Genomic DNA, 20,710 nt, shown 5'->3' with positions numbered 1-20,710 from the left:
ATCCTTGCGCCCTAGGCAGGAGCCTTCTCTGCCTATCCCTAGTTCTGGCCCTGGGTTGCAACCAAGGAAAAAAACATTATCTTTAAAACTAAGAATCATTTTTAACTAATGCAAACCATGCAAACCCAGAACATTTTCATTTGTAGTAGTCCCCCTTTTAAATCCATGAAAGATGTGAAGAGAAAAAAAGCAAGATATCAGCAAGTGAATAGTTTTTCAATAGTTCATAGTTTCAGTGATAGTTTTCAAGTGCATTTCCAGTAAATTTGTAATACAAGGCCCTGGCTCTAGCTGGTCAAAAATCATCTGATGGCAACCCTATAAGACCCCTGGTCTTCGTACTCCACTCCACTACATCTGGCAGCTATGTACAGGGTGTAGGTGTGGAGGCCCAGGAACATTCATATACTGTACATTCCTACTGCCACTTGTGGAACTTTCTTGATGAAGAAAAAGAACCAGAAACATGACCTAGCCACCTATTTCTGTCCATGAGCCTGAAATTTCTGGTGGCTTAGAGGGTTTGGATTTGGTTTGATATTTGGCCAAATCCGTTAAGTAGGATTCTGGGCTTTGCCAGAATACTGAATTGGAGTGTTCAATGCATCCATAATTGTTTTTCCAAATTCTATTCAGAGTTTTCAGTACAGCTTAATACTTCAACAATATCATCTACCTCTTACTGGCATCTCCAAAAACATGTGTATGCTTTATCATGTGTATGTTTGTGTAATCATTGTCAATATTTGCTTGTCTTGATGATTAACCAAGGGTGCTCTACAGACCTTGCTGTGCTGCCCACTCACTGTGTGAAAGTACATTTTCCTACTTCCACACGGAGCGGGATCCAACCCCTTGTGAAACTGAGACATTCCCAGATCTGGTCCTGTCCATATTTTGACCAAGGTAGGTGCTGCAAATAATATTTATTAAATAAGTAGCTAACACCTCAATGCAGGAATGCAGATGGACAGGGTCGGACTACACAGGTGGGACCCTGAAAAAAAACCCGGTGGGCCCCATGGGCCCAGACTCGCTCCCTTCCTGAAGCCATTGCCACTGCCCCCCACCTCTCTCCTTTGCCAAAGTCAGGGCTGTAAGAAGATAAAGGTACATGTGTGTGTGTGTGTGTGGGGGGGGTGGATAGTAGGTATAGTAGGGAGAGATGATGCCTATAGTAGCAGTGGGATGTTAGTCTCTGGGAAGGGACTGTGGCTGTGGTATAGCAGGTATAGTAGGGAGATATGGTGCCTATAGTAACAGTGGGATAATAGTCTCTGGGAAGGGAGTGTGTCAGGATAGCAGGTATAGTAGGGAGAGATGGTGCCTATAGTAACAGTGGGATAATAGTCTCTGGGAAGGGACTGCGGCTGTGGGATAGCAGGTATAGTAGGGAGAGATGGTGCCTATAGTAACAGTGGGATAATAGTCTCTGGGAAGGGAGTGTGTCTGTGGGATAGCAGGTATAGTAGGGAGAGATGGTGCCTATAGTAGCAGTGGGATGTTAGTCTCTGGGAAGGGACTGTGGCTGTGGGATAGCAGGTATAGTAGGGAGAGATGGTGCCTATAGTAGCAGTGGATAATAGTCTCTGGGAAGGGAGTGTGACTGTGGGATAGCAGGTATAGTAGGGAGAGATGGTGTCTATAGTAACAGTGGGATAATAGTCTCTGGGAAGGGAGTGTGACTGTGGGATAGCAGGTATAGTAGGGAGAGATGGTGCCTATAGTAACAGTGGGATAATAGTCTCTGGGAAGGGAGTGTGACTGTGGGATAGCAGGTATAGTAGGGAGATATGGTGCCTATAGTAACAGTGGGATAATAGTCTCTGGGAAGGGAGTGTGTCAGGATAGCAGGTATAGTAGGGAGAGATGGTGCCTATAGTAACAGTGGGATAATAGTCTCTGGGAAGGGACTGTGGCTGTGGGATAGCAGGTATAGTAGGGAGAGATGGTGCCTATAGTAACAGTGGGATAATAGTCTCTGGGAAGGGAGTGTGACTGTGGGATAGCAGGTATAGTAGGGAGATATGGTGCCTATAGTAACAGTGGGATAATAGTCTCTGGGAAGGGAGTGTGTCAGGATAGCAGGTATAGTAGGGAGAGATGGTGCCTATAGTAACAGTGGGATAATAGTCTCTGGGAAGGGACTGTGGCTGTGGGATAGCAGGTATAGTAGGGAGAGATGGTGCCTATAGTAGCAGTGGGATGTTAGTCTCTGGGAAGGGACTGTGGCTGTGGGATAGCAGGTATAGTAGGGAGAGATGGTGCCTATAGTAGCAGTGGATAATAGTCTCTGGGAAGGGAGTGTGACTGTGGGATAGCAGGTATAGTAGGGAGAGATGGTGTCTATAGTAACAGTGGGATAATAGTCTCTGGGAAGGGAGTGTGACTGTGGGATAGCAGGTATAGTAGGGAGAGATGGTGCCTATAGTAACAGTGGGATAATAGTCTCTGGGAAGGGAGTGTGACTGTGGGATAGCAGGTATAGTAGGGAGAGATGGTGCCTATAGTAACAGTTGAATAATAGTATTTGGGAAGGGACTGTGGCTGTGGGATAACAGGTATAGTAGGGAGAGATGGTGCCTATAGTAGCAGTGAGATTGTGGCTGTGGGGGAGCAGGTATGTGTGGGTATGAGGGTGCTATAACATCAGGATTATAGGCACTGTTAAATAACTGTGACAATGGTATAGCAGGTAGATTATGGCGTGGTAGTGAAAGCAAGACATTGAAACTCGACCCATATCCCTTCAATTGCTGCTGAAGTACAATTCAATGATCCACAAGGACAGCTGATGGGGGTGGTCTGTGACTTGTTTAAAAACAGCTGAAGGGCCATAGGTCTGACAATCCTTTACATAGATAACAAAGTCTGTTTCCATAATCACTAACAGAGACCTTGCATGTACATCTATAGAGGAATGATAAACATATGTGGCAATAAGGTGGTTTCAAAGTGTCATTTCACAATCACTTTCTGGCACCAATGATTTTTATTTTTGAATGAAACTGCCCAGCAATCAGAAGTCACGAATAGAAGAAGCAAATACCTTGAAACAAAATACTTATCTGCAGTGGTTCAGGTTGTACAATGTGATTGTTTAGGACCAGCTTGGTGATATAACTTGACTGTGGGCAGAATGTGCAGAGGAACTGGTGGGAAATCTCTATTGGCTCTTGGCAGTTGGTGCTTTTCAAAGTTATCAATACATTAATGTCTTCATTTGGTAAAGTGGCTCGTGAGGCCATAGACACAACTGTCACCATCAAGCCAGAAATGTCCAGGAGTGAATGTACTGAATGACATGTGCCTGTGATTTCCTCCTACATAACTGGAATTTATTACATTTTGTGCCATTTGTTACTTGACGGTTAACTTGTGTGACATTATTGTATATAGTTATGGTTTTGGCATGAAAGGGCATTGTTTCAATAAATGCCATGTTTGCCAAATATATTTAGCTGGGCTTGAAACTAATTGTGCTAATGGAATAAAAGACACTAAGGGATCTATTTATCATGCTGTGGATAACATTGTAGAAAAACATCACCGGTGATGTTGCCCGTAGTAGCCAATCAGCAATTAGATTTCAATAGTCACCTACAAGTTAGAAAACAAAGGCAAATATCTGATTGGTTGCTATGGTCAACATCACAGGTGATGTTTCTCTACAATGTTTACACAACATGATAAACAGGCCCCTCAGTTTGCCCAGGTGCAGTATCCCATAGCAACCAACAGGAAGAATTTACTGGTCATGTGTTTAACAGCAAATGCAAAAATGGGTTACTGCACTGAGTAAGTCCTTGTGTCTTTTATTGCATATGGGCGATTGCAATTTATTTAGCCATGTGAATCATTTAGGGGCTTATTTATGAAGCCTCAGTTTTTTTCCGGTCAAATTTGTAGGGGGAAAATCTTAGGGGGAATTTCTAGAGATCTATTATACCCCAAAGTTGCTAAAAAAACTAATCCAAAAGTTCTCCGGCTGTTGAGGTCATGTAGAAGTCAATGGCAGATGCCCCTTTTACAATTCGAAAATGCTTCTTGACATTGTGATCTGCGCTGTTTTTCATGCGATAATCGAGTTTTGATTATAGCGTCAAATTTTAAAAGGTAGTATGATTCGAATTGTTGCACAATTTTGTAGAGACTTTTCCTTTTCCATCACCAACTTTTTTGAGCTGATTTTTTGATAAAGGAGTTAAATTGTTTTAATAAAAAAAATTGAATAAATTCAGTTGCAGTCAGGGGTGCTTCGCCAATGAGGCGAGTTGAGGCTGTCGCCTCAGTACTCCTGGTACTTTAAGAGCAAATTTCTGGGGGAGGGGGGGCAGCAGCAACTGCTGCTGCCTCAGGCGGCGGAGGGGCCAGGATCGCCCCTGGTTGCAGTAAATACCCCCTTCAACTAAACCATGTCCAGCCTGTGCGGAATTCGAATTATTAGGGTCCCTAATTTTGTCAAAACTCTTTCATATTAATTATGTAACAGTCCATTTACCTGTTGAGATCCACCTGAAGATCCCTTTATTCAGATTATGGGTAAAGTGTAGTTACTTTTGGATGGAAATCCTCCAGGTTCATGGAAAAGACTAAGTGGAAGTGATTATGTTTTGTGCAGTGACTGGCCCAGAAGCGGGTAATAGGAAGAAAAAAAAAAGATGTTTCCAGATATATAAGAAACAAACAAACACTTCATAAGGTAAGACTTTAAGGCCATAAATGTCTTAAAGAAAAAAAAGAAATGACATTAAATCTGTGAAATGGTTCCTTAATTAACAATAATGGTCCCAAACACCCCGAAATACAGCTCTGGCAATCTGAACAATAGAAAAAGGCAGACCTAGGAGTGTAGCCCAGTTAGGCATTAAAGGGGAACTAAAGTCTTAACTAGAATAAAGCTAGAAATGCTGTATTGTGTATACTAAATATAAACATGAACTTGCTGCACCAGAAGACACATTAAACTAATGATTTATGCTTTCAAAGTTGGCCACAGGGGGCTGTCATCTTGTAACTTTGTTAAACATCTTTGCAAGACCAAGCAACAGTCAAATAATATCTGCCATAGAAGCCTATACATCAAAACTGATGAATAATCAGAATATGCAGAATGCACTGGGTCTGCGGATATGAATCTCTACACGGTCGCTGGCTGCTCTACAGGGAAACAAACAAAGCTGCTTGAGTTCTGGGAAATAAGGTGGGGGGAACCCCCCCTACAGTTTGAAAGTATGATTGTTTCCCTGCAGAGCATTTAGGGACCGTCTGAAGTTTCTATCCTCGGCATTCAGAGCAAGTAAAACGAAGGGGGAATTTCTTATATAAACATTCACATTTTTTAATTAAAGTAGATTGGAGATTGGAGATTTCTTTTTCATTAAAGGGATACTGTCATGGGAAAAAAAATTTTTTTCAAAATGAATCAGTTAATAGTGCTGCTCCAGCAGAATTCTGCACTGAAATCCATTTCTCAAAAGAGCAAACAGATTTTTTTATATTCAATTTTGAAATCTGACATGGGGCTAGACATTTTGTCAATTTCCCAGCTGCCCCATGTCATGTGACTTGTGCCTGCACTTCAGGAGAGAAATGCTTTCTGGCAGGCTGCTGTTTTTCCTTCTCAATGTAACTGAATGTGTCCCAGTGGGACATGGGTTTTTACTATTGAGTGTTGTTCTTAGATCTACCAGGCAGCTGTTATCTTGTGTTAGGGAGCTGTTATCTGGTTACCTTCCCATTGTGCTTTTGTTTGGCTGCTGGGGGGGAAAAGGGAGGGGGTGATATCACTCCAACTTGCAGTACAGCAGTAAAGAGTGATTGAAGTTTATCAGAGCACAAGTCACATGACCAGGGGCTGCTGGGAAATTGACAAAATGTCTAGCCCCATGTCAGATTTCAAAATTGAATATAAAAAAATCTGTTTGCTCTTTTGAGAAATGGATTTCAGTGCAGAATTCTGCTGGAGCAGCACTATTAACTGATTCATTTTGAAAAAAATTTTTTTTCCCATGACAGTATCCCTTTAAAGAAAGTAAAAATTGGATTTTATTTTTTTGCCTTTACATCCCCTTTAAATAGAAATTTCAATAGCTCTTGGTAGAATAACTTGATTTACTAATGTTTTGGGACCCTACATTGAATTTGCTGTGGGCCCAGTAACATCTAGTTACACCAGCGAGGCAGACACTGAGTAAACCATGTATGTCTGAGGCATAAGTACCTGGACCTCCACAATTTAACAGAATTGTTTCCATAAACTACTGCATACCCTTTCTGATGGAGTTATTCAGGGGCATCTTCAGAAATCTTGAGACCCTGTGAAAGTGATCTGCCTGGGTCCCCACATGAACACAATAAAGAACTACACCATGCTGCTGATGGTGGCCCTGGAGTTATATCCCTACCATCCCTGGCTTCTTTCTTTATAGCTCACCAGTATTGCCACTTGGGGGGATCCTTGACTTGTAGTCTCTAGGCCTGGACTGGGAGTCAAAATAGGCCCTGCCATTCCAAGTACACAGAGGCCCATACAGCCCCTTACCAGCCCACTATATGGTAACTTTCTATGGAACCATACAGCAGCCCCTCTGGCATTTGCCAGAAACCACAGATTGCCAGTCCGGGCCTAGTACCCTTCTGCCTTACCCCTTCCCTGCATGGGATCACCTTTCAGTCATAAAGAACAACAGGCCTTATGGGCCTCAATTCATTGTGTTACTACCTGCTTTTTCATTTCACTCACTTTGGAAGTGATCAGTGTTTCTGCATCTTCCTTTTCAGATAATAAAGCATGAAGATGTTTGCAGTTTATCTCTATACAACATTGTTACTGCTCTCCAGTGTATCTCATGGCGCAGGTATTGTTTCAGAAAGTGTTACATATTGTTTCATCTCCCTACAGTACCCTGTCTGCTACGAGCCTTGGGGCAATGGCACATGGGGTGAATTGGGGCATTTTATTGTCAAAGTAAATTCATATTCTGTGGTCAGAAAAAACTCTTGAAATTGTCTCTTCTTCATTCCAGTGGCACCACCTGAACCCACGGGTGAATAGCATTAGATCAAATGAGAAGGCATTCCATGCAATTCATTATCTGCTCACAAAAAAATTTAAACAATTAAAAACACACAAAAAAAATTGACTTCAAACCAGGGGGACCAGGGCATAGATTTCATTGGTGGGCTCCCACAACCCAAAGAAATTGGTGAAACAACTGACCTCAAACAGGGACCACTTAAATACTATAAGGCAGGCAATAGGGAAATAGTCTGTGCCTAGAGATCTAGGTGTGCTGTCACCAACCAACAGCCATTGGAGGGGATAATAGATAATGAAAAAAATAATGTCACTAAAAGGGAGACACTTAGGCACAGGTTTATAATGGGTCAAATTGAAAATTCCAATTAAAAAAATTAGAATTTTGAACTATTTTGTGTTCTTCGACTAGGGAATAGTCCAAATTTGATTAAATTTTGAAAAAAATTTGAAAATTCGAATATTGAAATTAATCATATACTGTTTCTTTAAAATTTCGACTTCAACCATTCGCCATCTAAAACCTGAATCGAATTGCTGTTTTAGCCTATGGGGGACCTCTTGAACCTATTTGGAGTCAATTGTGTTTTTTTTGAAAATACTTTGAATTGAATTCAATTGAATACGATCTTACTTCAATTACAATCGAATACAGCCTATTTACCCTCAGAAAAAAACTTTGAATTTTGAAATAAATTTCGGTTGATCTTTTTTTATTCGAATTTCGAAGTCATGGGAGTTCAAAAAAACTCCCATGACTTCGAAATTCGACCCTTGATAAATCTGCCCCTTAATACCATATGGCAACTTACTGTACTCTACATCTTATTCTTCCTTTTATACAACTTACACCATTTAGTTCTGGTTACTATGATAGAGGGAATCTTTTTACTTTTTCCTTTTATTTATGTGCGTTCGATTTTACTTTTGATGAATTTGTTATTGAAAAATAGACACAACTGTATCATGGATCTTGCACTTTTCCATCAATACATGCCTGGATTCATAATATTATGCTGGGATACAACTATAGTATATGACCTTTTTAAAAATATAAAGAAAGAGGTTTTTTTATAAAAACATCACATGAAAAAACACATCTCCATTTAAAGGGGTTGTTCACCTTTAAGTTTTTAGTATGATGTAGAGACTAATATTCTGAGACAATTTGCAGCTCTCCAGTTTGCAATTTCAGCAATCTGGCTGCTAGGGCCCATATTATCCTAACAACCATGAATAGGAGTGGACCTTACTAGAAAGATGAGAAACACAAATTAGCAATAACAATACATTTGTAGCCTTACAGAGCATTTGTTTTTTAGATGAGGGTCAGCGACGCCCATTTGAAAGCTGGAACGAGTCAGAAGAAAATAATTATAAAACTATAAAAAAAAAATAATGAAGACCAATGGAAAAGTTGCTTAGAATTAGCCATTCTATAACATACTAAAAGTTTACTTAAAGGTGAACCACCCCTTTAAGATACCAGCCCTTTACCAGGAATTTGTCTGAACTGAGATTATAAACAGTCCCTGGTATTTCTAGCACACAGAGGTCCAAACTGCCCCCCCTGTAAAGCCAATAAATGGGGGCTGTCTATAGCATTATTTATTATGAAATGAATGGATTGAATTTTACAAAACACCCTGGAAAATGTATTTGTGCTTCCGTAAAAAAGTGGATTCCCCTCTAGTGGTTACTAACTGGTTACTACTTACACTCAAATAATCCTTTGTAACAATGTAATAATCTCCCCTTCTTTTTGTGCAAGTGTTCCTACAGCGCCAGAGAGCTCACCACATCCTAAGGAAGCGTGCCAATCAGTTCATGGAAGAAATACGTCCTGGCAATCTAGAGCGGGAATGCTATGAAGAGGCCTGCTCCAAAGAGGAGGCTCGGGAGATTTTCAAGTCCCAGGAGAAAACTGTAAGCAGCCTTTCTACTCACAAGAGTATTTCATTGTGATCAGTTACTTTTTCTTTTTTGCCAATGCCTCTATAGTAGTGATGGGTGAATTTGTCCCGGCGAAAAATTCTCAAAATGCATTGAAGTCAAAAAAGGGAGTCAAAACAATTTTGATGCACGTAAATTTTCGACACCTGCAACAATTTTTATAAGCGCACTTATTTTGTCAAAATGCATTAAAGTCAATGGGCATCCAAATATTTTTGACACACACCAATTTTTATGCACACGACTATTCTGACACGTGGCAATTTTTTTTTGAGGCAACAGATTTTTCACGGGTGAATCTTCTCTACATTTTCGCAGATTTATTTGCTGGCTGCGAAACATGGAAATTCGCCGTGGATTCACGCCTAGTAAATTTATTCACCCATTGTTAATCTCTAGCAGAATAGTTTGATAGAAAACAATCCTGCAGGGCTGGGCCAAGCCTGCCAGCCACCCTAGGCAACACAGCCGGCATCCCCGCTCCCCCCTCCACATGTGTGTGCGCGCACGGCACAGATGAACTGCAACTTGCAGGGAGGGGAGGGGAGCGACAGAGGGGAGGAAAGCAACGGAGGGGAGGGGACACAGGGGAGGAAATTGACAGAAGGGAGGAGAGCAACGGAGGGGAGGGGACACAGGGGAGGAAATTGACAGAAGGGAGGAGAGCAACGGAGGGGAGGGGAAAGGGGCAGAGCGACAGAGGGAAGGGGGGGAGAGAGCGACGGGGGGAAGAGTGACAGAGGGGAGAGAGCACCGGAGGGTGGGAAACCAAAGAGAGCTGTGATAACGGACTAGGGGTAGGCAAAAGATAGTTTAAGAGGTACCTGCCCAGCACCCCCCGCCTACCCCTAGTTCCGGCCCTGCAATCCTGTTACAGATCTACAACTCCCATGAGCCCCAGTTAGCTTTCTCATTGTAAGGCACAAATCGTTTTCATGATAACATGAAGAACTGGAATTGCATTATCGTTCCCAGCAGTATTTGGATGTAGGGATGGCTGAATTTTTTCGCCTTGGTTTGCCGAAAAAATGACGCCCAGGGCGTTGTGCATCAAAATAAAAAGACGCGCATCAAAAAAAAATTCGCTGCACGACAAAATTGTTATGACGCCCATAGACGTCGGCGTCGGCAACATTTCGTCAACGTCGAATTTTTGACGAAACGGGTCAAATTCGCCCATCCCTATTTGGATGGCCTCAAATTGCTCATCCCTCGGTTAGATAACTCACACACATACATATATATATATAAATCCAGATCAGCTGTATTGCATAACATTACAGAGGTAATATATATATATATATATATATATATATATATATAGATATATATATATATATATATATATATATACATATAGACAAATACAAGAGTCCTCTGCACTCAACCCATTATCAGTATATTGAAGACAGAGACATTTTGCACATACTGATAACGAGAAGAATTCTATTGCTTCATTATACATTTTACAAAGGGACTACGTATAAAATGTATAATGAAGCAATAGAATTCTTAATGAATTAGATAAAATTAAGCGTAGGACTGGCCAGATATGGGATGACTTTGAAGTAGTTGGCCAGCTTAAATATATTGCAATATATGGACAAACAATCCCTGTTTTGTTTAAAGGGTAAGGCATTTTCCAGTAGCAGTATGCACAAAATGTCTCTGTCTTAAATATATTGATAATGGGTTGAGTGCAGAGGACTCTTGTATTTGTCTATATGTATTTTGTGGTCACAACCTCATTGCACTCCCGCCTAATGGTTTTAAAAATTAGCGGTGAGCACAACTTTCCCTTGTTTTTATATATAAATATATATATATACAAATACAATGCTATGAGATACAACTGATCTGGATCTCTATCTTTTTGGACTTATTTGGATCAAGTTCCCTTTTCAGGGTTAACATTTGTCCAAGGCTCTGCTTAGATCATGACAAAGATCCAAACAAAGGAAACATCAGTCATTAAGCCGTATATCTAGAACATTACATACTTGTAGCCTCTCGGGAGTATCTGGGCCAGAAAAATGCATTCACCCAAACATTTCCTTCAGACTGGGCCCCTCTAACCAATGTTATGTGCCCTGCTAGGGGAAAGTCCCACATTTTGGAGACCAATGATCTACTGGATGGATAGAATATGGTACATGTTGCCGTATTAATGCTTAGTGTTTTCTGTTTTTGCAGACAGAGTTTTGGTACCATTATAAAGGTGAGTTACAGATGGAACATTTATAATGCAAAGAGATAATTTGAAATAAATAAAAAATAATGTACATTTTTTGGTGCCAGAGAGGTGTTTTGCACCATAATCAAAGATGCTAAGAAGTAAAGGCCCTTTTCAACGTGAGCTTAACAAATAGAGCTTGTGCTGAACATACTTTTGCCTGTTTTTTTAATCAAGAAACATCTATGTTTTTTGTTATTTTTGGCCCTAAACAAGAATATGAAGCCAACAGAACTTCACAGGAGCTGATAAATTACAGTCCACTGAGAAGCCCCTGATAATGAGCTGTTCAAAGGCTGCTGTTTAGCTAAAGAAGGGGGTTGTTTGTTTAAATGTAGATAGGGGAAATAGCCCAACTTTCTCATTTGTGCTTTAGAATGGTAATAAAAAGGAATATAAGGATATTTAAATTAATTAAAACAAGTCCGATTTATTGTTCCCATTTTTAGCAAAGGTTTTTTTAGGTGTGTACTGACCCTTTAACAGGGAACAGTGCATCAGTACCACCAAACATTGCTGACATAGCCTACAGGACAACAACAGTACCCCAGTGCATACCTCACTCAGTACTTACAATTCTCAGTCACCTCCCCACCAAAAACTGTACTAATCATTTGTACTTGTATATATTTATATATAGACCTATTAGACTAGCTGCTAGTCTATAGATGGGGGGGGGGTCTGGTCATAACATCTGATTAGCCAAATCCATCATGTATTGAATGATTTTACATTTTGTACATTTTGTAAATATGTCTTTCTGGCTCCCTGATCATAATTGGTTATTTCTAGAGGACACAAGGGCTTAACTTATGATTCAAAGAAAGGAGGTTTAAGGAGCAGAAGACTTTATTACCATAAAAATTCTGACATTGTGGCATTCCTTTCTAAAAATTAGATCCACTCGATGGTACAATAAACAGCTGTATACCTCTTCAGTGAGACATAAGGCTAATGTTTTGTTATTCTTCAGAACCAGGGGCTGGTCTGCTTGAGGTTGAGTCGAGATGGATTTCTTTTCTCTACTGTTTGTCCATTTCAAGTCTGGAAGAATGTTGTACCCTTTAATTGGATATAATTTCAGATGGTGTTTTTCACCTTCTGAATCATCTACAAGTTGGGTAGAATTTACTTGGGCAACAGGCTGAACTTGACTCATGTGTCTTTTCGATATCAGTTACTAATGCAACAGTGTAGCCTCCATGTTTATGTTTCTATGTAATGTATATTTCTGTACATTTAACAGAATAACCATCTTCATTTAGATCTCAGTCCCTGCAAAGAAAACCCATGCCAAAACGGAGGAATATGCCAACAGTACCACTACACTTACACATGTCTGTGTCCTCCAAAATATAATGGGAGACACTGTGAAAATGGTAAGGTACAAACAAGCTAAGGCTGATGTGGCCCTATGCAAAAATATTTAAAGAAATAAATGCAGAAGAAAAGAGATTGCTGTAAAGAGTTCATAGCAGCCATTGAGGCTAGGGGGATGGGAGCCCTATCAGATGCCCTGTAGTAATAAGTGGCAGGTGTGATAATCCAGTCCACAGAAATTAAAAGGAATGTGATTTGTAGGTAATGGTCAAGGTTTGGCAGGATTGTGGGCGTATTTATGCATAATGAGGAATAAGAGGGAAGGCTTGATTAAGAGTGCTATTTTATTTATTTAAATTGGGACCCACCTACTTAGTTGCCAGTGTCAAACATCATGGGGGTCAACCTAGCACAAAAGAGGGAAGTCCTGTTTAACTCGGTATAATGGGGCCCTATAATTTCTGTTGACACTCAGACTGCAAGTTGAGCTAGAATTAATTGCATGATATGTAGGGCAGTATTTATATATATATAGGTACCCAAGGGCCCATACCTAGGGGGGCAGCTTTAGGGAGATGGCCCTCGGGTGCCAATATAATTGATTATTTTTAAGAAAACAAAATCTCCCCAGTTGGGTGGCGAGGGGTTGCCAGACGCATTTTCATTGGAAGTGACATCGTGCAAAGATATTATTCTAACATGTCTGATTGACTAAATGACCAAAATCGGCAGGACAATTATTTGGAGCCCACACATGGTCCGAAACCAAAAACAAACAGAAACAAAGTTTTGCACTATTTTATCTGCACATCTACGACCAGCTTTAAACATAACACCCACTCACTTCACTAGGCATAAGGAATACAAATTTAAAATCCTGCTACGGATTAGAGGGGCAGACAGCTAATAGATAGACTACAATCTCTTTCTATGGTCCTGTGAATCTCTGAGCATAATATGTAGTACCCACGTGGCCTTTTTCCCACAGAGCGTTATGAATGTTGGTATAAGAATGGAGGCTGCTGGCAGTACTGTACGGACACTACTCAGAGTGTCAGCTGCTCCTGTGCACTGGGGTACGCTCTACAGGAGGATGGCAAAAAATGTGCCAAGTCTGGTAGGTAAGCCTATGTTATAGCTAGCAATGGTGTAAAATTGCATATTCAATTCAAATAGAAATATGGGATCCATTATCCAGAAAGTTCCAAATTAGAGGAATCTCCCATAGACTCCATTTTAATCAAATAATTCAGATTTTTAAAATTGATTCTCTTTTTCTCTGTAAAAATAAAAAAGTACCTTGTACTTGGTTGAAGCTAAGATTAATTAATTAGGCTAAGAATTATTAATCCTAATTGGAAGCAAAATCAGTCGATTGGATTTATTGAATGTTTAAATTAATTTTTAGTAAACTTAATCCAAATTATGGAAAGACCCCTTATCCTGAAATCTCCAGCTCCAGAGCATTCTGGATAACAGGTCCCATAGCTGTATAAGAAAATTACTTAATAAACGCATCATCTGAAAAAAATTTCACCTTCATTTGTCCAGTGATTCACAATACATTAAGGGATTGAATTTGATCACGAAAAAGTCCTAGGATTCAGTCAAAGCTTTTATTTGTCGAATCTTTAATGAATTATGGTGCCGCACAAGACTTAAAGCAATATTAAAAATAAAAAGGAGGTTATTTGCACTGGGAACATGTTGTGGGATCTGAGTTATTGTTTAGTTTATCTGTAAAACTATACTGTTTATAAAATAAATAAATGAGCTACTCTTTGTCAGATACTGATATACAATGAAAAAAGGCATTGGCACACAATTATGTGACAGTTGGTAAAACAGCCCTAGGCTTTGTCAGATGGCGTTCTTTCTATGAGACTTCCCAAAGGGTATGTATGCTAGGGCAGGGGTCCCCAACCTTTTTTGAACACGGGACCAGTGCAGGGGTGGGGTCGGCGGGGTCGGGCAGCTTGGGGTGGCGGTGGGGGCATGGGGGGTCAGTGGGGGTCGGCAGCAAGTTTGGACCCCACCGACCCCACCCCTGCACTAGTCCCCTGTTCAAAAAAGGTTCAGTGGCCCAGTGCAGGAGTGTCCGTGGGCCGGTTCTGGGCCACGGCCCAGCGGTCGAGGACTCCTGTGCTAGGGATTATGCTAGGGATTACTACAATAATGTCACATTTAAAATAACTGCTGTATTCTGTTGCATTTGTTACTTCTTCAAAATGGTTTATGCAGAGAGACTGAGCATGAGAGGGAAGAGAAAGACGCCACTCGGAAAAAGAGTGCCAAAGAGGGGCTTATAGTGAGTACATCTGGGGAAAGCAGGGGCCTAGGTAACATTACATTTACACTAACAATACTTAGGGGGACATTTACTAACTTCAAATGGTTAGAAAAACGACAAGGTGCTCCAGAATTAGATATATAATCACTCACCAAATAGTAAAAGTGGTCCGGGTGCACCAGCCCAAGATCCCCAGCTTTAGGGAGCGGTACAGCAGAACATTGGAAAGCGGAGCTGACCGGCACTCAAACGGATCCACAGGACCAGATATATTCAGTTAAAAAATGATTTTATTGGTAGAAAAATTAAAAATATAGCTGTATCTCCATCCACCCTACTCGTTTCGCCTATGACTAAGCACCCTGAGGGGTGCGAAACACGTAGGGTGGATGGAGATACAGCTTTTATTTTTAAAAAATCATTTTTTTAACTGAATATCTCTGGTCCCGTGGATCCATTTGAGTGCCGGACAGCTCTGCTTTCCAATGTTCCACATTTACTAAGCTCGAGTGAAGGATTCGAATGAAAAAAACTTCGAACCTCGAAGTATTTTTTTGGGTACTTCGACCATCGAATAGGCTACTACGTCCTTCGATTCGAACGTTTCGAACTAAAAATCATTCGACTATTCGACCATTCGATAGTCGAAGTACTGTCTCTTTAAAAAATACTTTCGACTACCTACTTCGGCAGTTTAAACCTACCGAGGTTCAATGTTAGCCTATGGGGACCTTCCCCAGCACTTTAATAAGTTTTTTGTGATCGAATAAAAATCCTTTGATCGATTGATTAAAATCCTTCGAATCATTCGATCAAGGTATTTGCTTTAAAATCCTTCGAATTCGATATTCGAATTCGAAGGATTTTACTTTGAGGGTCGAATTCATGGGTTTATTAACCCTCGAAATTCGACCCTTGATAAATCTGCCCCTTACTGTATATCTCTCCTTGTGCAGGTTTAAACAGGAAAATAATTGGAAATAATAACTTGGAGAATAATTGGCAACTACAGATATAATCAATGATATTCCTTTAACTCTTCACAGCTCAATTTCCTTGTGGTTTGACAGCCAGTTCAACACGTTCCCTATTCGATCCTATTTCAGACAATCCTTCCTTCTCTAGTGAAGGAAACATGGGTAATGAGAATGGAAGAATACTCCAGGGGAGAGACAATGCAATGGCTCACGGTAGTAATGAAACTGAGGAAAATCGAACTGACACTCCACATTCCAGTGCCGGGACAGGGAAGGAAAGGGATGATTTTGAGAAAGAAGCCAGCAATGGTAGCACAGCTTTTCCATCTCTCCACAGTACAAACGGATCAACTGAAATCAATCCTAATATTGAATTAGACTGGACACATAACAAGACTGATTCATCTGAGAGGCACAGTAGGAATGAGAGTGCTGAATCTGTACCCAACATAAATAGCTTGGGGAACAGTCTGAATGAGACAACAGAAAGTCGGCAGGTGGATGGGAATGCTTGGATTCACGATATGAATAGAACTTCAACAAAAGATCCTGATACTGAAATACTCAGTACAGTTGTGGGGGATTTACCAGCTGAGACAGGGGGAAGGAATGAAACAGAATGGAGGCAAGGTGATGTTCCTACTGCTGAAAAGAGGCCTATTAATAGGACCAGCTTAGATCTTAATGAGATTGGTGGATCTGTACGAGCTTCCAGATCTGGGACTATGAAGTCAGCTTGGGAAGAGAACTATGAGCAGGCCTCAGTGGAGCCTGATTATTATACATCCGATGGGAACGTTCGCATTGTTGGAGGGATGCGCTGTGAACTTGGCCAGTGCCCCTGGCAGGTGTGTAATGCCTCTCAACTGCAATAAGTACTTTTTCTTATGGTGCAGAGAATGTATGATATATATTTGTATATACAAACAAGGGAAAGTTGTGCTCGCCACTAATTTTAAAACCATTAGGCGGGGGTGCAATGAGGCTGTGATCACAAAATACATATAGACAAATACAACCCATTATCACTCAACCCATTATCAATATATTTAAGACAGAGACATTTTGTGCATACTGCTACTGAAAAATGCCTTACCCTTTAAACAAAACAGGGATTGTTTGTCCATATATTGCAATATATTTAAAGGGATACTATCATTGGAAAAAACATATTTTTCAAAACACATCAGTGCTGCTCAAGCAGAATTCTGCACTGAAATGCCTTTCTCAAAAGAGAAAACAGATTTTTTTATATTCAATTTTAAAATCTGACATGGGGCTAGACATATTGTTAATTTCCCTGCTGCCCCCATTCATGTGACTTGTGCCTGCACTTTAGGAGAGGAATGCTTTCTGGCAGGCTGCTGTTTTTCCTTCTCAATGTAACTGAATGTGTCTCAGTGGGACATGGATTTTTACTATTGAGTGTTGTTCTTAGATCTACCAGGCAGCTGTTATCTTGTGTTAGGGAGCTGCTATCTGGTTACCTTCCCATTGTTCTGTTGTTTGGCTGCAGGGGGGAAAGGGAGGGGGGTGATATCACTCCAACTTGCAGTACAGCAGTAAAGAGTGATTGAAGTTTATCAGAGCACAAGTCACATGACTTGAGGCAGCTGGGAAATTGACAATATGTCTAGCCCCATGTCAGATTTCCAAATCGAATATAAAAAAATCTGTTTGCTCTTTTGAGAAATGGATTTCAGTACAGAATTCTGCTGGAGCAGCACTATTAACTGATTCATTGAAAATAATTTTTTTTTCCGATGACAGTATCCCTTTAAGCTGGCCAACTACGTCAAAGTCATCCCATATCTGGCCAGTCCTACAAATTGCATCTGATTCATTAAGAATTCTATTCTATTGAACTTGTATCAAGCCTTTAGTATCTCTGCCCATGCACTGTACATTTCTTCCTCACTTTCACTAGCTTTGTTCCCTTTCTAGGTTCTAATCCGTAACAGCCGTGGGTCTGGTTTCTGCGGCGGAAGCCTGATCAGCAGTCGGTGGGTACTTTCTGCTGCACACTGCTTTGAAAGCCAAACGGCCCATCATGTTACCATCGGTGAGTCTTTTCAGTATTACACAAAGAGCGTACCTGGTTCAGACTAATTTAAATTACATTTAAGGCGGCCATGTATGGACCAACCAGCTCATGCATGACAGTTTTAAATATCATTTCACAGGAGGCCTATTTTCATACTGTGTTAAACAACTGATGCTGGAAAAAAAGTGTAAAGATTTGTGTAAAATAAATGGCAAATTTATCAAGGTGTGTGTTTTATTTTACACCACCTGAACGCAGGATTTGACACTATTTTACACCATTTAAGAACTTGTGTAATCTGTTAAAGTCAACGGGGAAAAATACAAGCGGAGTCGGTCTGGAAGTCAGCATTTTTCTATAGCCTTTTCAAGCAACTGATTACTTTTATGCTGTATTTTTAACACAAAGGTACTTAAGCCCAGAAAACAGTTTTCTAAGTACAGAGTTTTTTTAGTCTGAAAATTCCTACTTTTTATTTATTTTTTTAAATCTATCCCTTGTGCACAGTGACAGGGTTATGTCACATTGATGACAATTCCTGCAGGCACAGATAGCTAGAGGGCAAACCAGTGATGTTAGTTGTTTACAAGGAGCTATTGCAGGTCTTGTAAATAAATCTACCGTAACAAATCAATTTAAAGGGGATCTGTGACCATAAGAAATAATTCCAAATCCTTTTCATGTTGGTTGAGCAAAGTTAACTTTACACTATATAAATTATTTACATTTGGTTTTCTGCTGTCTTGGAATTCACAATCACAGCAAGCAGACAGGTGCCATTTTGTGGACACTGTTATTAAAGGGAAAGTATCGTGAAAACGAAAATTTTATATAAGCTTCAGCATACTGAAATAAGATATAAGAAACTTTTCTAAATACAACTAATTAAATATTATGCATCGTTTCTGAAATAATCAAGTTTATCTTCATTATTCCTCACTCAGCATCTGTTGGGTGTCAGATATTCATTGATAGTTAGATCCAATATATCTTATAGGGGGGCTCCTTTTGCCTAGAAGATGTATTAGAGCTCACTCTATTAAACTCACCAGAAATCCTGTCTCTCTACATGCAGAATTTGTGCTAAAGGTTAGATTTTGTTTGTACTGGAATCTGTTATTTGAGTGAGCTGTTATTTGAGTGAGCTCAAATTCATCTGTTAGGAAAGGAAGCCCCCCCCCCTATAAGATATATTGGATCTAACTGAAAGAAGGATAGTGACAGAGACGTAACTAGAGGGGGGCGGACCCTGGCGCGGGACATGCAGCCGGGCCCCGCCCCCCTCCATACGGCCGTAAACTGTCGCATTTACAGCCGCATTTCCTATTTACGAGTGGCGTGCGAGCTGCCTGGGGGGCCCGAGGGGGTGCGGACCCTGCCCCAATCGCACCCCCTGCTCCCTTAGTAGTTACGCCACTGGATAGTGAACATAAACTTGATTATTTCAGAAACAATGCATAATATTTAATTGATTATATTAGAAAGTTTCTTATTTAAGTATGCAGAAGCTTATATTAAATTAAAATTTTCGTGATAGTTCCCCTTTAAGGCATTTTTATCACCCCAAAAACTTGTGAATGCAGCAGAATAATGGAAGGGAATGTATGATTGACAGCTCACATCTATAAATGCATTTATAACAGGTATGGATGGATTAATAAAAAAAGAGAATTTGCAAATAACTTTATAAAACAATTATGTGCGGATGGCAAGTCCCCTTTAATGTATCATATTACCTTTTCATTAGAGTGCAACACCTTTACCCATTTTTACATTATTTGCCTTCCAATTATCCTTATTGTATCTACCAATATATCATTTCCCAGGGGATTATGACACATACCGCCGAGACATGGATGAACAGAAGATTGCTGTGCTCCAGGTGTTTCCCCATCCACATTTCCTGGCAGAGTTCTATGACCACGATATTGCTCTGCTGTTCCTGCGTAGTCCTGCTTTTTTTGGTGAATATTCTCGACCTATTTGCTTGCCCAGCCCAGGACTTGGAAACATGCTAACTCAGGAGGGACAGACGGGGCAAGTGAGTGGTTGGGGAGCTACTCGACAGTTTGGTCCCTACACTCGGTTTCTGCTGAAAGTACGACTGCCGATTGTGAGCCAAGATACATGCATGGCTTCCACAGAAAATATATTGACCGGAAACATGTTCTGTGCTGGATACAAGGAAGGTGTAAAGGATGCATGTAGCGGGGACAGTGGTGGTCCATTTGCAGTTTTATTCCATGACACCTGGTTCCTTGTGGGAGTGGTGAGCTGGGGCGATGGCTGTGCAGAAAAAGGAAAGTACGGGGTGTACACAAGAGTAGGCAATTATATCGCATGGATAAAGGAGACAATCATGGAGATTGAGGAGGGCGAGGAGTCGTTAGTCAGCACATTACAATAGCTACTTATTCCTGTAACAGAGGTCTCGATAATCCCAAGTAACTGTTCAAAGGCAGTAACGTATGTGATCTCATGCCTGTACACTATATAGAGCTGACTAAAGAGCAGCTTCTGAGATATCAAGTGCCGTGGCCCTCGTACATTCATGGACACTTACACATTGTCATTTTACAAATGTTACTTCCTCTGCCCTTTATATTTTGAAAGCTATTAAAGGAGAACTAAACCCTCCATGGTGATAAGTCCCCACTGGCTCCCCTCCACTGCCCCCCCCCTGCACAGTCTTACCCCTGAATTCTGTCCCCTCTAGAAATAGCGACCGCACTTGCAGAGTGAGAGCAGTGGAGCTCACTGTGCAGGAGGAGGCAGGGAGGAGGGGGCCAGTGGGGACTTATCACATGGGAGGTTTAGTTCTCCTTTAAGTTAAGGCATTTTTACATAAATTTGC

General features: G+C 40.7%; 1 protein-coding gene across 1 annotated transcript; it reads left to right on the top strand.

The window, feature by feature from the left end:
- Window positions 1-818: 818 nt before the first annotated feature.
- LOC121393819 (coagulation factor VII-like) lies at window positions 819-20,544 on the top strand. The gene is made up of 10 exons (XM_041563408.1): window positions 819-906; window positions 4,622-4,702; window positions 6,784-6,860; window positions 8,811-8,965; window positions 11,186-11,210; window positions 12,491-12,604; window positions 13,534-13,662; window positions 15,882-16,660; window positions 17,757-17,874; window positions 19,683-20,544. The coding sequence occupies exons 3-10, from the start codon at window positions 6,794-6,796 to the stop codon at window positions 20,261-20,263; spliced, it is 1,968 nt and encodes a 655-aa protein (XP_041419342.1). The 5' UTR covers window positions 819-906; window positions 4,622-4,702; window positions 6,784-6,793; the 3' UTR covers window positions 20,264-20,544.
- The last annotated feature ends 166 nt before the right edge of the window (window positions 20,545-20,710 follow it).

This window comes from Xenopus laevis, chromosome 5L (assembly GCF_017654675.1).
Source record: "Xenopus laevis strain J_2021 chromosome 5L, Xenopus_laevis_v10.1, whole genome shotgun sequence".
NCBI classification, from domain to species: Eukaryota; Metazoa; Chordata; class Amphibia; order Anura; family Pipidae; genus Xenopus; species Xenopus laevis.
The sequence above is the reverse complement of the archived record's forward strand: the minus strand, read 5'-3'. Positions and strand labels throughout refer to the sequence as shown.

Coding starts and splice junctions, on each gene's coding strand:
- LOC121393819 (XM_041563408.1), top strand. CDS start 6,794: ATGAAGATGTTTGCAGTTTATCTCTATACAACATTGTTACTGCTCTCC. Junction 11,211..12,490: donor GTTTTGGTACCATTATAAAG/GTGAGTTACAGA, acceptor ATCTTCATTTAG/ATCTCAGTCCCTGCAAAGAA. Junction 16,661..17,756: donor TTGGCCAGTGCCCCTGGCAG/GTGTGTAATGCC, acceptor TTCCCTTTCTAG/GTTCTAATCCGTAACAGCCG.